General features: G+C 47.5%; 1 protein-coding gene across 1 annotated transcript in view; it reads right to left on the reverse strand.

Moving 5' to 3' along the window:
- The window catches only part of CLIC4 (chloride intracellular channel 4), a 325774-nt gene that overhangs the window by 92211 nt on the left and 214851 nt on the right, over nt 1–18712 (reverse strand). The window contains exon 2 of the mRNA XM_069079454.1: nt 328–556. Coding sequence (XP_068935555.1) covers nt 328–399 — 72 coding nt within the window. The 5' untranslated portion in view covers nt 400–556. The remainder of the gene's footprint in view (nt 1–327; nt 557–18712) is intronic.

Here is an 18712-nt window from a genome sequence, read left to right on the forward strand (position 1 = left end):
CTGAGCCCCCTCCCCCCTCCACACACCCACTCTCCCCGCACTAACAAAGGTTCCCTCCAGCCCGCGAGTCCCCGGGGGCTCTCGTCGGACAGGATCCTTTAATGGGGGAGGACTGCCTGGACGAGGCCCCGGGGCTGGAGCAGCGGCGCCCACGCTCCGAGGCTGGACGCTGAGCCGGGCTGGGTCCCCGAGTTGCGCTGGGCGGACGGCCCTGCAGAGACAATGGGGCGGCTGGGCGGGCGAGCGGGCAGGCTCGGAAGGGGCCCCGCTGGGCCCCGCTCCGTGCTCCTCGAGGCTCCCTCCCGTCGGGTCCCGGGAGCCCCTCACCTTGACGAAGAGCTCGATGACGGGCTCTTTGTCCTCCTCCTTCAGCCCGTTCACCGGCATCGACAGCGCCATGGCCGGGCTCCTCGGGCTCCCTGGGCTGCTCGCTACTGGTCCGGCCGCGCGCCTCCGCCCGCTCGAACTCCCGCACTCACACTCGCTCTCGCGCTCCCTCCGGGCCGCTCGGACTCCCTTCGGGACCGACCCAACGCTCTGCCTGCTCAGCGCGACTGAAAGGAGGCGGCGGCCGGCGCTCGTGCCCACTATAACGGCCGGCGGGGGCGGGACCAGTGTGCCTCGTGCCGCCCGCCCCTCCGCCTATCGCCACACCGAACTTCCTCCGAACCCCGCCTCATCCTCCTCCTGGTCCCGCCCACGTCCTCCGCCCCGCCCACATCCCTCTCCTTGCTGGGTTCCGCCCCTGCTTTTCGGTTCCCCACCGTCTCCTCCTCTCTGCTCCATTTGCCCCCGGCATGTTCCTTTCCTCACTCCTCTCTTCCCCTTCCCATCTCTATTCCCTTCGCTCTTTCTCCTCCACAGTCTCCCGGTTCTCCCTTCGTCTCCCTTCTCCTCACCCTCTTTCACCAACTCTCATCACCACTCTTCCTTTATCCCCTTTCTCTCTTCTTTCCCCCTCTACCCACTTCCTTCGTTCTCTTTTTCTAACAAGCATTGATTAAGAGCTCACCATGTGCCACGCACTGTGCTAAGTAAGCTCTGGGGGTATTAATACAAGCTAAAAGAAAGCCAGGACCTGCCCCTTCTCTTCTTCACCTCTCTCTCTCTCTCTCTCTCTCTCTCTTTCTCTCTCCCTCCCTCCCTCCCTCCCTCCGTCCCTCTCTCCCTCTCCCTCTCCCTCTCTTCTCAGACCTCCTCCTCTAACTCCAGCCTTCTGCAAGAAGCTTTTTCCATCTCTCGATTTTACTACCTTCCCTAATTTATCTTGTTTATACGCTGTTGCTTCCCCATTAGACTGGGAGATCCTTTGAATGCAGGGACTGGTTTGATGTTTTGTTTTGTCTCTTTTCTTTCTTTGCGTCCCTCCCCATCGCTTTGCTCAGAGCCTGGCACACAGTAGACTCTTAATAAATGTTTGTTTCGCTCCTTAGCCCAGTGCCTGGCAGTTAATAAATGCTTGTTGACTGACAGGAAAGGGTACAATTTGTTCGGTACCTGCTAAGTATAATATAAGTAGCGTAGGGTGGGAGAGATAAGGACACACTGCTCCAGAAAAAGGGGAGAGGTCGCTTTTAGTTGCGGGGCTGAGGGAGATTTCCTCTGTTCTTTTACCACCCTCTCCTCTCTTTCTTTCCCCCGGTGCCTCCCAGCTCCCCTCCTCCCTTAGGAGAAGGGGCGTGGCCTCTCTGAGTGGAGGCGGGAGCCCGCGCTGGTCCCTCTTCTCCCCATCCCTATCCCGATCCCCGTTATGGAAAGGAAGGGGTGGGGCCGGCGCTCCAGCGCTATTGTTCTCCCGGGCCAAGCTGGCTCCCAAGAGCTTCCCGAAGCCTAGGCTCCCCTTCCCCTTCCTTAGGGGAGTGGCCTCTCCCTAGTTGAGAGGTGGGCAATGCTTTCGGAGTGGGAGGGGAAGTTTTAAGGCCTGTTCTTGGAGTCCGCCTCCCGCCTCTCCCCGGGGAGTGGAAGGGAAATTCCCCAAACGGCCCGGAGCCTAACTCTGTCCTCAGCTGCAACGCCCGCCCTTCCCTCGGCTGCTGGGGCTGTGCCCAGTGACCTCATGTCTGAGGAGGCCCCTCCAGGCCGAGGAAGAAGTTGTTCGCCCCCCCTTCCCCCACCTTTCCTTCCGCCACCGCCCTCTGGACCTGAGACCCTAGAAATCCTTTAAGCCCAGTAACCCCAGCCCACCCCCTTCCCGTATGTGGCTTTTTGCCTGCGGAGTCACCCTGCCCTTCTCCACCCTTCCTTTTTTTAGAGAGTATCGCCCTCGTCCAGCTAGCACTACCCTCAGTCCTTCTTAGGATGGACAGGCATCACAGGGAAGGAGAAAGAAAGCCAGCTCCATCATAGGCTGGCCTCCCACCGGTCTGAAATACTCCCTGTCCTTGCCTCTTAGAATACCTGGATCCTGTCAAGGCTCAGCAAAGCTGTCGCCTCCTCTTGGTAGCCTTGCTGGATTTCCCTAGCGGTTCCTAAAATATCCTTGAGAATTGGGACTGCCCTGGTTTGGGTTTCATCTTTGTAGCCCCAGCCTTCTATGGAGGAGTTGTTTAATCCATGCTTATTGAATGGGAATAAGACTGATCCTTTGCTCTTTTTTTTTTTACATGGAAGAGGAAGAAGGAGTGGGGAGTCATGGGACAAGAATTCAACCTGTTCATAAAACAGTCTAAAAAAGGGAAAGAGCAATAATCTCTCCCAGCTCTGACACTGCAAGTTCCAAGGCCCCTTCCATCTCTGATGTTCTGTGTTCTAAGGCCCCTTCCATCCCTGATATGCTGTGTTCTAAGGCCCCTTCCATCCCTGATATTCTGTGTTCTAAGTCTCCTTTCATCTCTGATATTCTGTGTTCTAAGGTACCTCCCCTCCGACTCTATGTTCTTCAGAAAATTCTCAGGAGGGGGTAACTTCATAACTCTCAGAACTTTCTTCTTCCTAAAGTCTGACCTCTTGCTTTTCCCTAGGTGGGCCTACTAAGTACCCCTTTAGAAGTGCCTGTCTTGGATTCCACAGCCATCTGTAGCTGACTTTAGTTTCCAGGCAGAACTACTGGGTGTCCAAGTAAATCAGGATGCCAAGTAAAGGCAAAATGCCTTTCAGGCAAGGCCTTGAAACAAAGTGAACTGTAGGCAAAAATAAACCCAACAACAACAAAAAAATCTCAGAATAAACTGCCCTAATTGACTAAGCCCTGAATTGACCTCAAATGTTAATCTTTTTTTACTTGAACCAAAGTTAAAAAAAAAAAATGGGCAAACCAGTTCAAACTGGAACAAAGCCTTTCTATTTTCTTAAGCTGATGAATCCTACAAGTACAGAGTGGCCTAAGAGTCTTCCAAACTGACCTGAACCTAAGTGATGCTTCTCCTCTTGTCCTGCTTTGAAAGCCAGTTTGGGGGAAGAGGCCTCACTGACCCAGGTGTGCCTGAGGTCTCATGACAAATGATCCTGAAGAGGTTGTTTAAGCATACCTTATTGATCCATCACTGAGGAATGCAAGGGATGCCCTGTCATTCCCCTCCAGACACAGTTTCCCTCCTCTCACATCTGGCAGGTTTGCTCTAGAAAGCCCCCAGGGGGCTGTTGGCTTCCAGAGCACCCTACAGGCCTGAGGGGACCCAAAGCCAGACTGGAGTCTCCCAGTCCCAGCTGGAGTCACACACTAGGAGATAGAAAGCCTGGCACAGATTGGTTCGGGGCTTTTGAAATAACGAAGCCCTGCTCGGAGCCAAGTTTACCAGATTCTAGGTGTGCCAGTGCTTCTAGAAAGCCCTCTCTGAATACCCCAGACTATACTGCTCTCTATGTGTCTGAAAAAGACCACTGGTCTTGTCTGCTTGTCTATTTGTCTGCCTAACTATCTGTTTATCTCTTTCTGTCTTCTGAACTTTGTACTTACCATTTGCAATCTCCCCTGACACTTGGGGTGAGATCAAGTTTCTCCCCCTTCCCATCTCTCCCATTCCTTAGAATTGGTAGGGGGGGAGACAGTAGGCTATAGACTGTTTCCAGCAATGACTTGCCCTTGAGAAGTAACTTGAAGGACAAAATTAAAGGTGTGTGTGACTGACAACAGACGTGTCATGAATCAAGAGGATTACAGAAAAGACTAATCTTCCCTGCTCTCTCAGTCTTCCATTGACCATCTAGGCAGGGAGCTTGAAAGACTGGTTGCATTGACTGCACTGGTTCCCCTGAAATCTTGGGAGAAGCAGAGAAAGGCTTTCTGTGTAGTGGGTGAATCTTCTACAGAAGGTTTTTAGAAAGATATGCATTTAGAATCACACAGGATGGGGAGAGGAAAGGTTGTGGGCTGCCCGGCAGAAGGACTTGCATCCAGGGGATTGAATACCCATCTAATCAGTAGTATAAATCGGAATTTTTCACCGAGGTCTAAAAAGGAAAGGAAAAAACAAAAACCTCTATTAAGCAGTTGAAATATGCCAAGCAGTGTGCTAGGCCCTGGGGATTCAAATACAAGCAAAAAGAAAGACAGCCCCTGCCCTTGAGAAGCTTACGTTCTAATAGGGAAAAATAACAGAAAAGGGAGCTGAAAGGGAAGGGGGAAAGGAAAGTAGCCACAGTGGGGCCTGAAAGCAAAGTCTTGAGAGTCAGAAACAGCCAGTAAGATCAGTTCCCAAAATGGAGGCTAGAGGAGAAACTCATAAAGGGAGAAAGTTAGGGATATTCCTTCCCAGGCACTGAGGGAAGTTCCAGGATGAGAGGGTAGTTGAGGCCTGGTGTTAAAGTCCTGAGATGGGGGGAGGGATGGCCAAAGGAAGGTAGGGAGAGTGAGGGAATGGGGTGGCATGACAGCACAGTTTGACCACAGCTAACTGTTCCCATTAATCTCTACCTGTTCATGCCTCTGCTTTTTCTCCCCTATACAAGTGAGAGTGGGGCATCGTACAGGCTGGTGGAAAATTTCGAGGTATAAGAACATTAGACTTCAAACCATAATAAGGAGGAAATGTATCTACTTGTGGACCTGGGACAAAGCTCTGTCCTCACCCCCCCACACACCTCCCAACACCCCACCCCCGTTATAGCTCTGGTTATAAGTAACTGCACATCTATGTCCCCACGTAGATTGTCAAATCCTAGAGTTCCTCTTGAAATCCTTTCTTTCCTTCTAGTCAATGTTGTCCCCTACCATAAAATGACTTTGTTTACTTTTTATATATTTTGCACTTGTTCACCTTGTGAGTTTGCGTTCATGAACATTTCCTTCCCTGTTCACATAGTCCATCCCTATCCCTTCTAGAATACCAGCTCCCAGAGGATAGCCTGGTTCACAGTTTATCTTTCTGTCCCCAGTACTTGACTGTAACACACACTTGATAAATGCCTGGTAAATGAATGATTTGCTTAATTAGTTAATTAATTAAACAAACAGCAGGTAGTGGGGAGGCTTGCCAGGTGTAATACGTGTGACATCTCAGTTTGGCTAGAGCACAATCGGAGGAAGAAGTAATACGAGCTAATGCTGGGAAGACACACGGAAGGCCTTGAATGACAACCTAACAAGTTTGGGTTTTATTTAGGAGGTAATCAGTAGTTGTTTCATTCTTTATATTGCTCAGGTCTTCCCAAACAGGAGATGTTTACTTGCTCCTGTGGCTTAGAGTTGAGTGTGGGAAATAGCAGCCGTGCCCTGTCCCTTTTCTTGGCTCTTGGAGATGTGAATTAGCTGTTTTTCACTGTGCTAATTGTGGCTTAATGAAGGCTTGACTAATGTTTAACCTGAAAATTGTTTCTACAAAATAGCTCCCGATGTGGCCTGATCTGTGAAATGAAAACATCTGTTGGTGAAACTTTGGGCCTCGGGTTTCTTTGAGTTTCTCTGGATCTTAGAAAACCTAAGAGAGCCCTGAAATGTCCTGCCAAGTCACCTGGCCCAGGTGAAGGACATCTTTGGAGATTGAAAGTGTGGGCAATTCTGGTTGCTGAACCATTGGCAGGATCTTAGAGAATGGGAAAGTAATGTGGGACTAAAAGAAAAGACCAGTTGTTGCCTTGGTTTTTCAAAAGGGGAACATAATTGGGTCTGATAAACTTTAGGCTGGTAAAGTTGACTTTGGTTGGTGGCAAAACCTAGACTATATAATTAAAGGACTATATGATTAAGAAACATCTGATCTTATGGAGCAGTGGAATGGGTGAGAATCCTGGCTTAGGTTCCTGCCTCCAGATCTTACTAACTGGGCAAACCGCTTAATTCAGGGTCTCAGTTTCCTTATCTGTTAGATGGGCATAATAACACATGAGGTTGTTGTGAGGACAAAAGGAGATAATGTTGAGAACACACTTTGCAAACTAGTGGTCACAAAGAGTCAGCATGGCCTTGTTGAGAATGACATACTAACTTTATTTCCTTTGTCAACAGGGTTACTAAACTGTTTGATGAGGGAATCATTCTAGATCCAATTTACCCAAGGTCTTAGGCATACATTTGCTAGAGTCTCTCATTCTGTTCTTTTAGAAAAGATGGAAAGAAGTAGGTTATTATGTGAATTCAATCAGTCAGTCAAGCAAGAAACATTTATTAAGCACCTACTGTGTGCCAGGTACTGTGCTAAGCCCTAGAACTGGTTATATATGGTGAGGCTCAAAGAATAGATGTTAATGGGTCAACTAATAAGAACACAGAAGGTCCCTAGTTGAATGTCTCCGAGATCCATACTTAGTCCTGTGCCCATTAACATTTTTATCAATGACTTGGTCAAAAGTAAAGACAGTGTGACTGTTAAACTGAGTTAGAGCACCCGAACCTGGGAGGAATTAACTACCATGTAATGGACAATATAGTTGGGTTTCAGAACAATCTGGACAGGCTAGAACAGGCAGCCATCTCTAGCAATGAAATTTAAGAGGGGTTAAGTGTAACTGGTACACTTTGATTCAAAACATCTATTTCACAAGAATAAGATGGAGGAAGTGAGGGGACTTAAGAGTTCTCTGAAAAAGATCAGGGTCATAGTGGATTGTGATTTCATTATAAGTATAACAGAGCAGCCAAGAAAACTATCTTCAGCTGCATTGAGAGAATCATGATTTCCAGGACCATGGACATGACAGCCTCCTCTGGTCAGACCACAGCTGGACTATTGTTCCCCTAAGGTAGAGAAAGCTGTAACCCCTTATGGCTTCAGTGCCTCCTCTTACATGAGGCCTTTGCTGATTCCCTCCCTCCCCCTCCCAGTTATTAGGATTTTCTCCTTAAAATTACTGTGTTTTTACTAATCAGAGTGCGTGTTGTGTCTCCCCAGGAGAAGCTGTGTTCCAATATTGAGTCTGTTTTATATCTGTCTTTGTCCCCAATACAATGGGGTTTGTTGTTATTTTTTGTGATTTCAATATGGTGATTTCATCCATGTAGGAAATTCCTGTGTGTGGAAACTCTAGTCACTGATGTAGACAGACAACTCTGTAAAGTTCAGTCTTAGAGAGTTGCCTTGGGGCACCCAGAGATTAAGTGATTTACCATGGAATGTGTCAGAGATCTGAACCAAGAGACCCCAAGGCCATCTCCATGTCCCCATATTACCTTTCCCCCTTTACACTGAGCAGGACCTTCATAAATGTTTGATGAAATGAATTAGGGAAGGACCCACCTTTCACTCTTTTAATGGGTGAGTCATCAGACTTTGTGGGATATCTCGAAGTTCAGCCTGATCCTGTGATTTTACACCCTAGGAAAAGGCGTGGTTACAGAGTCCTTGGAGAAAGCCATCACCACTCAATGTCTCCACATCCTTACACTCCCTTCTTTACTGGCCTCTGACCTCATCCTTCAATGGCTCTCTCCAAAGTTACCAGTGGTCTCTTCATTGCCTTGTCTAATGCTCTTTTCTTAGTCTTCATCCTTCTTGACCTCAACAGCCTTTGACACTATTGATCACACTCATTTCCTGGTTATTTGTTTCTCTCTAGGTCTTCACGACATTGCTCTCCCCCAGTCCTTCCCCAACCTATCTGACTGTTCTTCTCAGTCTCCTTTGCTGGATTTTCATCCAGGTCATCCTTTGCAGCTTCTTCAGTACTCTGTCTGGGGCCCTCTTCTCTTCTTCCTGTATACTATTTCGCTTGGTGACCTCATCAGCTCCCATGGATTTAATGACCATCTCTTTGTAGATGCTTGTTAGATCTACTTATCCAGCCCTAACCTCTCTCCTGACATCTCAACTGCTTAGTAAAAACTAGAATTGGATGTTCCATAGACGTCTTAAACTCAACAGGTCCAATACTGATTCATCATCTTTCCTCCCAAACGTTCCCTCTTCCAAAATTCCCCATTACTGTTGAGGGTACCTACCACCCCCATCCTGCTCCCCCAGCGTCATCCCCTAGGCATCCTCCTCAACTCCTCATTCTCTCTCACCTGCCACCTCTCATCTGTTGCCAGCGCCTGTTGAATTTATCCCTTTCTGCCTCCTGACACTGTCCCAACCTGGCACATGCCCTCACACTTGGACCATTGCAGTGGCCTCCCTGCCTCAAGTCTCTGCCCGCTCTAGTCCATCTTCCACTCAGCTGTCAATGTTAAAGCACAGGTATGACCATGTCACCTTGCTAGTCAATAAGCTCCCTATAATACCCAGGATAAAAAAGAAAATTCTCTGGTTTTTAAAACCCTCCATAGCCAGGCCCCTTTCTACCATTGCCGTCTTCTTATATACGTTATTCCCATCCAGGTCCTCCAATATTCAGTGACTTTGCCCCCACTGCTGTCTCTTGCACAGCACATTTCATCTCCATCTGGCTCTGGGCATTTTCTCTGGCTGTCCCCATACCTGGAATGCTCTCTGTCCTCACCTTCACCTCCTGGCTGCCCCCACTTCTTTCAGTCCCAGCTGAAATCCCACCTTGCTACAAAGAAGTCTTCCCCAACCCCCATAGTCCTAGAGCCTTACATCTGGGACTGGCTCTAATTTAGGAATTTATCTTGTTTGATCCAGTTGTTTTCATATTGTCTCCCCCATTAGAATGTCTTTCAATCCTCTTTATACCCACAGTGTCCAGTACATATTAGGCACTTAATAAATTCTTGTTAATTGACAGACTAAACATAAGAAGATGTTGGATGACCATTTGTCAGGGATACTGTGGAGAGGATGCTGGTTAGCCATAAATTTGACTAGATGGCCTCTGAGGCATAAGCCATTTCTTAAAGTCTATTGACTCCATGACACAAGTCTTCTACTGAGATAGGAAAATCATGGAACCAGGGGATGAATGGAATCAGGAGGGCCTTGGAAAGAGAGAACATTGGAGTTGGGAAGGCCTTTAGAACCCAGAATGTCAGAACTGGGAGGGCCCTTAGAACCCAGAATGTCAGAGCTGGGAGGGCCCTTAGAACATAGAATTTCAGAGCTGGGAGGGCCCTTAGAACCCAGAAAGTCAGAGCTTGGAGGGTCCTTAGGACATAGGATGTCAGAGCTGGGAGGGCCCTTAGAGGCCAGAGAGTCCAATACCCTCCTTTTACTGATGAAGAAACTGAGACACATAGAGGTTACATGAGTTGCCCAGGTTCACACAGATAATAAGTGTCTGAAGAAGGATTTGAATTCATGCTTCTCTAACTTCAAGTCTAGAATGTACAGGAGTACTATTATTGTGACTAATCAATACTAATAGAAAAAGCAAATTTGTTATTATTATTAATAGCTAACATTTATATGGCACTTTAAAGTTTGCAAAGTGCAACATAATCCCCATTCTTCAGAATGAAAGACTCCTCAGTAGTAACAAGAAGGGTCTCTCCCCTGCCCCCTCCCCATAAACTAATGAAACCTGGCACTCCTAGCATCTTCCTGCCAGCCAACTCCTGATCCAACCAGATACCATTTTCTGGGCGCCTCTGGCCTCCTCTGTCTCTTGCCCAAGCAGTGGAGGGGGCTCAAAGGAGATCTGCTGAACACAGGCTGACAGCCTGTCCAGGAGGAGAGAGGCCCTGCCTGCCAGCTGCCACAGAGACTCCAGCTGGAGGGCGGAGGGAGGATGCAGGGGAGCCCCTTCCTGGGCCCTGAGCTCATCCATGAGGCCCAGTCCCAAGCAGAGTTAGCATCCCCTGCCAGGCTCAGCGCTATGATCATAGAGTAATTAGGAGGGGCTGTCACTAAAGACTGAGGCGATCCAGAAAGGCTTCCTGTAGGAGGAAATGTAAGCTGAGACTAGAAGAGTTCTAGGGATTCTGAGGGGCAGAAGGGAAGAAGGAGGGCATTCACGGCATGAGGGACATGACCCGTGCTAAGGCGGAGGCTGGAGAGGACTGGCATACAGGAAGGAGCAAGCTGGCAGCTTGACCAAGAATCAAGAGCTCTAGGAAACAGTATTGGGAAATCAGTCCGGAAAGACAGGTTGGAGCTAAACTGTGAAGGGCTTTAAATGTCACACAGAGGAGTCTGTGTCTGATCCTAGAGTGGCTTAGCTTTCTGTGTGGAAACCTCAGCATAGTTGACTGCCTATGTTCCTAAGTGAAGGAAATGTTCCACCCCAGGAGAGTTTAGTGAAAATAAAGCTGTCGTTTTCTTTCCCTCATTCTAGGACCCCCTGAAATCTGTCCACGGATCCCAGGTTGGGACCCTCTGCTCTAGAAAGAATAGGGAGCCTCCTGACCAAGGGAGCGATGGTCAGACCCATCCATTTGGTGGCTGTGTAAAGGATGGGGGACATTGGGGAGAGACCGGAAGGCCAATTGGGAGACTATGGGAATAGTCCAGGTGAGAGGGGATGAGGACCCGATTTAGGGTGCTGTCTATGAGACATCCACATGAAGATGTTCAGCAGGCAGTTGGTGAGGCAGGTAATGTGGACTGAATAGGTAGATCTGAAAGTCGTTGACAGAGGCATCATGGGATCTTGGATTTCAAGCCAGGAGGGACCTCAGAAACCATTTTTAAAATGAGAACCCTGGTGTCCAGGGACATTGACTTACCCATGACCACAGGAGGTATTAAATTTCAGACATGGAATCTGAACCGAGGACTTTCTGACTCCAAGCCCATGATGGTTGAATCCATAGGAATTTATGAGATCCCTGAGAGATTATGGGGAGAGAAAAGAAAGGAAGAAGGGAGAGGACAGGCCTCAAGACAGAGCTCTGGAGGTGCACTCACACATACCAGATAGGAGGTAGATAATAATAGAAAAGAGGCTGATGTATGATAGAGATGAAGGAGGAGAGCCAGGAGAGGGCAGTGTCATGAAAACCTGCAGAGGAGGACGAGGCAGTCCACCATGGCCACCATCAAGAAGGATGAGGACTGACACTGGACCATGGGAAATCCCAACTCTATCACTCTCTCAAGGGAGAGAAAGGAGAAAAAGAAAGAGAGACTGAGGCAGAGAGACACACAGGCACAGAGAGATAGAGATCGATGAGGGAGTAGAGATGCAGGGAGAGGGAGGGGAAGGGGTGAGAGTCTGTTCTAAAAAAGAGTATGATCTTATCCCAAAATTTAGTGGAGAAGAGTTGGCAAGGAAGAGGGGAACCACTTCATCAGAGACTGGAGCATAAGAGGGAATGATGTTAAGGGAATATTAAGTGCAAATCTGGGGAAAAGAGGGAGTTCATTATAAGTAGCTTCAATTCGTTCCCCAAAGGATGAAATGAGGTCTTCTAGTGGGGGAGGGGTTGGTAATAATAATGGTTCACATTTATAATGGTTTGCAAATTTTTTTTCTTTTTTTGGAGTGCAATTTGGGTTAAGTGACTTGCCCAAGGTCACACAGCTAGGTTTTTTTTTTTTGTTTGTTTACAAATTCTTACAACAACTCTTTGAGGTAAGTAGAACAAGTATTCTTATCCCTGTTTCAGAGATGAGAAAACCAAGGAACAAAGAATTCCAGAAGGTCAAGGAGCTGACAAGTATCTGAGTAGAGATTTTTTAAAAAAATAGATTTTCCTGGCTTCAGATCCTATGTTCTATCCACTGTACTGTATCACCTCTGGATGACCTGAGAAGCAAAGGTTTGGAACAGAGAAGAATGAAGATGAGGGTTTCAGTTTTTCCTGATTTGCCCCTCTTCCTAAGTGCCCTGGGTGCGAGAGCTGAAGCATATAAATGCTGCTCACCTCAGGATGTGGCTCAGAGCTCTCAGGGGAGATAGCGAAAGGCAGGAGGAGGGCCAGAAGACAAAGGTTGTTCCCTTTCCAGCTTGGCCAGGGGCCCTCGTGGGCCCAGGTGCCTGACTCCTCCTTAGCCAGAAGCCTTGGGCTGGGGCTCTTTTTGCAAACCTCAGAGCCAGGGTGAAAGGAAAAGGGTGCCCAGCTCCCAGCAGAATGGGCTAAAGCTCACCAGGGCAAGGGTTTCCTACCAAAAAGCTGTAGTCTTTTAATGTGAATACAGGAGGAGGGGGAGTGTGACCCAGACTCAGTACCTTAGTCTCCCTTGCCCCTACCTAATCGTGAACCCAAACAATGAGGCTGGGCCCCTGTGGTGGCAAGAATAAAGGCCTGCTTCCTGCCATTGTTCGAGGCTGCTTTCACAGCTGGCCTGATGTGTCCCCCACCACCACCATCTGCACTGATTCATCATGACAATAGCCTGATTCCTGCTGTTCACTGTTTCCTAAGTCTCCACCTGCTAGCTCCCCTGGGAGCTCCCAAATCCTCCTTCCCAGGGAGACTCCCTCAGTTCTCTTGGGTGGCTGGGCAAGGGGCAGGTATTACAGCTCCCTGATCCTCCACCTCCCCAGGAGAGAGCGTTGCCCTGGTACTGGGTAGAACACCCTAGAACTGAGAAGTTCTGGAAGGAACCTCTGGCCAAAATCTCCACCCCATTCCACCATTAGACATTCATTCTTTCGGAGCCTCTAAACACTCCTGCTCATGCCCCAGGGTGATTACACCCAAGACTTCCACTGGGCAAATGAGAAAAAGCCTTTGGATTCTAGCCTGACTGGAAAGTGGAAAGAATAGGGCATTTGGGGAGGACCTAGGTTCAAATTCAGCACTGTCATTTACTATTGGTATGACCTTGAGCCCTCCCTGGGCAACCTGGTAAAATAAGACTAAAGCCCTCCCACCTCCATGTGCTCCTCATTTCTCGATTTTTCCAAGTAGCCTCCATTTAGTCCCCCTCCACCATTTTGTGACCTACAATTAAGGGAGCTGGATCCATAATGGGTTACATTGGTGGAAACATCCTGGAGAAAGGAGGTGTGAGTTCTAATGGCTCCTGCCCTGGTCAGACCACATGGGTACCTGGGATCTCAATTCTGGACTAGAGGGGACCTTAGACATTATCTAATCCAACCCTTTTTACAAATGAGTAAACTGAGGCATGCAAATGTTAGATGATTTGCCCAGGGTCACACAGCCAGTATCTACCATGGTATTTCAACCCAGGACTTCCTGATTTTAAGTCAGTGTTCTATTCATTCATTACACCAGGCTACTTTGGGGTCTGGATGCCACAGTTTGGGAAGAACATTAATGAGTGGTATAATATGTACAGAGGGAAATGACCAGGATTTTTAAAGGAATTTGAAACTAGGCCACATGGGGAATGAATAAGGAGTTAAAGATAATTGGTCTAGAGGGCTGAGGAACTCGAAGAGTCATGTAAATGAAGGGTCGCCATGTTGAACAATGAACATTGTGTACAGCATGGAGAGCATGGTGCTAGGCAAACTTGCAGTTTAGTAAGGCCATTTACACACACAATCCATGACGTTAAATCATAAATGCATTAGAGGGGTGCAGTACTTGCGTGGTCTGAGGAGGAAGGTCATCTTCAGTTGGAATTAGAGAAGGCTTCTTCAAGAAGGTGGGGATTGAAAAAGAGAGTTCAGAAGGCAAAAAGCTAGAGCCCACACACATGGGAACAGTGTGAGCCAATCACAGAGGTGGCAAATCACAGGATGGAGAAGTAGAGGCAGGGGGCTATCCAGACTGACTGAAGCATAGAGTGTGAGAAGAGAGGAATACATGAATTACTGCTCAGAAAGGAGCATCTGGCTGTAGAAGGACTTGGACTCCAAACCTTCCTCTGCCAGTAAATTTCACTCCTGGTCCTTCAGAGATTTTTGGCCAGAGGAATGACTGGAGCAGATCTACATGTGGGTAAAAACAATGATCTGGGCCTGGTATGAAGGACGGATGATGGGTGGAGGGAAGTGAAGACTGGATGATCTGCCGGGGGTTATTGCAGTAATACAGGGATTAGGTAACAAGGGATTATACCAAGGGAGTAGCAGTGGGGAAAGGAAAGACAATGCAAGATGCAAAGCTGTTGTGGAAGTAGGATCCACAGGATTTACTGAATAGGGGAATCCATTTATTCAGTGGGTCCCAGGAGACAGAACTTGGACCAGGTCTCTTCACCCCAGCCATCTTCTTGCTACCTACTCTGCTGCAGCTCTATCCTTCAAACCAGTCCAGAGACAATGTCCTAGAGTAACTAAGCCACACAGCTTTGTCTCTCCCTCCCTAAAACTGGGCTTTATGGATTGGTAAAAATCCACTACGGCTAGTCCCAGACTTAAACCCCTTGGCCATGGTGCCCTGCCCCATCTACCATGTCCACGGACCTTCTACCCAGTTCCCTTTTTATCTCTGGTTCCACAGCTTAGCATAGTGCCTGGCATACAGTAGGTGTTTAATAAATGTTGATTGATTGATTGTAAACAGTAATCAAATGAATAATACCTTTGCTTCAGGTAAAGGGGTGTTAATCAACTGCTCTATTGCCCTACTTATCATCCCTGTGTCTTCCCAAAGCAGAACACTCCTCCCTGGATAACACTCTCCTATATAGATGATCTTCCCCAGTGGAATGAAATTTCCCTAAGGGCAAGCACATTTTGGATTTTATATTTGTATCTCTAGAGCTTAACAAGTGCTGGGAACATTATAAGTGAAAATAATTTTTAAAATTCATTCATTCATGGGAAAAGTCGCAGAGAAGTGATCTGGCCTGTGTAAGAAAAATCTAACAACGAGAGCTATTTTTTTAACATTCTAATTTGTTATTGACTTATTCTTAACCTTCTTTTAAAATTTTGAGTTCCAAACTCTCTCCCTCCCTCTTATCCCCATCCCACAACTACTGAGAAGACAAACAATATATCAATTATACATGAAATCATGCAAAACATTTCCATATTAAAGCAAGAAAAATAAAGAAAATGAGAGTATACTTCAATTTGCAGTCAGTCTTTCAGTTCTCTCTCTAGAAGCAGATAACGTTTTCTCATCACGAGTCCCTTGGAATTGTCTTGTGATCATTGTGTTGATCAGAGTAGCTAAGTCTTTCCCGGGTGATCACTGTTACAACATTGCTGTTATTGCACCAAGTTCTTTTAGTTCTTCTCACTTCACTTTGCATCAGTTCATATAGGTCTTCTCAAGTTTTTCTAAAACCATCCCTCTCCTAATTTCTTTTTTTTTTTAAGCAGTTGGGGTTAAGTAACTTGCTCAAGATTACACCACCAGTTATATTGTGTGGGTGCCAAGTATCTGAGGCCCGAACTGATCCCGGGTCTGCTGGCACTCTTACTCACTGCACCACCTGGCTGCCCCATCATTTCTTAATACATAATAGTATTCCATGTCAATTATGTGCCCCAACTTATTTGACCATTCCCCAATTGATGGGCCATTCCCTCAATTTCCAAATTTTTGCCATCACAAAAAGAGATGCAATAAATATTTTATATATGTGGGTCCTTTTCCCTTTTTTATGATTGCTTTGGGACACAGAGCTAGTAGTGATATTGCTGTTTCAAAGGGCATGCACAGTTTTATAGCCCTTTGGGCACAGTTCCAAATTGTTCCCCAGCATGGTTGGATCAGTTCACTACTCCACCAGCAGCTCATTAGTGTACCCACTTTTCCTTCAGTGAGGGCTAACAGAATAAGAACACCCAGCATTTATAAAGCGCTTTAAGGTTTGCCAAGCACATTTTAAATCTGATCTCATTTGGTTTTCACAACAACCTTGGCACTATCATGATCCTCATTTCAAAGCTGAGGACCCTAAAGGGGCCAGACAAGTTAAGTGACCTTCCCAGGGTTGGATTTGAACTCCAGCCTTTTGACTCTGTTCACTACAACCACCTAGCTGCCTATAAGTGATGGCTGGTTGCTCTTGGAGGAAATGTTACCCATCACTGAATATCTTCAGGCAGAGGCTAGGTGCCTCCTTGTTCCAAATGCTGACTGCTCAGTTATCTCTGAGGCTGGAATGGTCCTCAGCTCCCTTCTATGACCTCACGAGGAAGGGGAAGGGACATGCCTGGAGTCATACTTCCAATCAGTAGCTGAAGCAGGAATAGAACCCAGCCCTCCTGCCTTCCAGGGTTTCCGGCTCCCATTTCTTTTTCCACTCAAACCTCCTTTGCTCCTAAATAGGAGGGACAGAGAGGCCAGAGAGCACTGGAAGGTTGGGGGAGGGGGGGCGGAGTGTGCAGCTAGGGAAAGGGGAGGACTGGAAGGAGGAGGAAAAAGAAAGGGGAATTTTTGAGGACCTTGCCTAGACTTTTGCCTACAGAGAACTCCAGCTGGCTTATGGAAAAAATTCAAAGAGTTTCTCAGCTGTAAACAGTCCTATCCCCACCTCCCTCCTTCTCTTTCTGGACATCCACTACTTGACTCTCTTCTAAGGGGGATCCTGGAAACAGGCTTAGGCTCCAAAAGGCTCTGACTAGGCTGAGTAAGGTCATGGGACACTTTCTAACAGCCACTGGCCAACATTAAACTACCCAGAGCTGCCAACTCTGTTTGGATTCAGAACCCTGGAGATACTGGCCCTTTTCCACGACTCCCCAGGCTCCAGAGCAGGAGGATTTGAGGGGTGGGGGAAGGTATTTGTCTGTCTGTGTTTCTCTCCCCCCAGGCCAATGAGTAGGATCACTTCACCCCATGTCCAGGCTTACCCTCCTACTCTGCGGAAGCTACCACTGCATCCTATAGGACTGGTGGGTTTTAGTAGCCCAAAGGATATAGAAAAGGGGAGCAAGGAGGAAGAATGTGGAAGAGGGAAAGATGGAGGGATGAAGATATAGAGATGAGAAGGGGGAAAGATGAGAGAAAAAAGAGAGAGAGAACAGATAGGAGGGAGAGAGAAGAGAGGGGGGGAGGGAGGGAAGGAGAGAGAGAGAACAAAACAGGGGAGAAGAAAGAAGAAAATGAAAGAAAGGGAGAGGAAGAGAAGGGAAGTAGAGAGAAAAGGAGAAATGCTAGCCCCTCCTCGGGGAGTCAGATGAATGAGCCCCAAGCCCCCATCCAACTGTACAGTTAAGTTTTGGACATCCCCGCTGAGGCAGAGGCAGAAGCAGCGGCGCCCACTCCCAGAGCCAGTCCCTTCTCCTCCCCAAAGTCTTGGCCTGCAGGGACCTCAGAATTTCTTCTCCCGCCCTTGTAAAACACTCTGGGCTGGCCCAGTGGCCTGGCTGCTGCACCCTGGCCCTGCTAGTGCTACCGCCCTGCTGATCTCACAATAGCTCAATTCACCAAGAAAGATCCCAGCCTTCCCTGGGCCCTGCATTGTACTGCCATGGACCTCAGCAGGGAGGGAGATGGAGGGAGGAAGAACCTGGGGGAGGGGAAAACTCAAGGGAAACAGGCACCAGCCCCCAGGATCTGTTTTCCAGATCTGGAGGAAATAACTAGAGAAAATTCCTGTTTGCTTGGGAGAAAAGCTGGGGGCATCAGAAGGGAGCAGGACATGTTCTAAGTGGATGGAATGGATTAGATTCCCAGCAGGCTTTGGGGGAAGGGGAGGGTACTGGTAAGGGGTTAGTCATGGGTTGGGAGGTGATGAGAGAGTCGGTGCCCCTATGCCCACGCTTTCTGAAGCAATCCTCATAGCAATCCAGTGACGTGACAACCTGCCCCCCCTCACCCTCTCCCACACACATAGCCAGCTTTCCTGAGCCAGGGTTCTCAATGAGGTATTAGGGAAAGAGTTTGTGATCATCTACTAAATCCAAGAGAGGCCATCTGGTCTGATGACCCTCCCTCATTTACAGTTGAGTAAACTGAGGCCCAGGAAGATAAAGTAACTAAATGCCACACAGGTAGTGAGCATCTGAATCAGGGATTTGAACCCAGGCCTTGTGATTCCAGAGTTGGGGGGAAGGTGAGAAAACAAGCACTTATTAAATGCTGACTGTGTGCCAGGCTTGTGCTAATCACTCTAAAATTATCTCATTTGATCCTCACACACACTGGGAAGTAGGTGCTCTCATTATCTCCAGTGAAGGAAATTAAGGTACTGTCTAAAGTCAAATTAGAACTCGGGTCTTTCAGGTTCTAGGCTTAGTGCTCTATCCACTGGTCCATCTTGCTTTCAGGTAGATTGAGAGTCAGAAAATCTGACGTTAACTAAAAAAATATGTGCCTTTGGGCAAGTCACTTTACTTGCTTCATCTGTGAAACACGGAGAATAATCCCTACCCTGCCTGTTGGTATTGGGAAATAATGGGGCCAAATATATGTTTAAGAATTTAGGGGTAGCTAGGTGGTACAGTGAATAGAGCACTGGCCCTGGAGTCAGGAGGACCTGAGTTCAAATCTGCCCTCAGACACTTAACACTTACTAGCTGTGTGACCTTCAGCAAGTCACTTAACCCCAATTGTCCTACCTTCCCCCCTCCAAAAAGCAAAAAAAGAAAAAGAATTTAACTGAGTTCTATAGACTTTAGGGTAGCCAAGGATATTTTATATATATATATATATATATATATATATATATATATATATATATAT

The sequence above is a fragment of the Petaurus breviceps genome, unplaced genomic scaffold (genome assembly GCF_028583685.1).
Source record: "Petaurus breviceps papuanus isolate PSGF00001 unplaced genomic scaffold, PetGlider_PUasm1.0 91041, whole genome shotgun sequence".
NCBI lineage: Eukaryota > Metazoa > Chordata > Mammalia > Diprotodontia > Petauridae > Petaurus > Petaurus breviceps.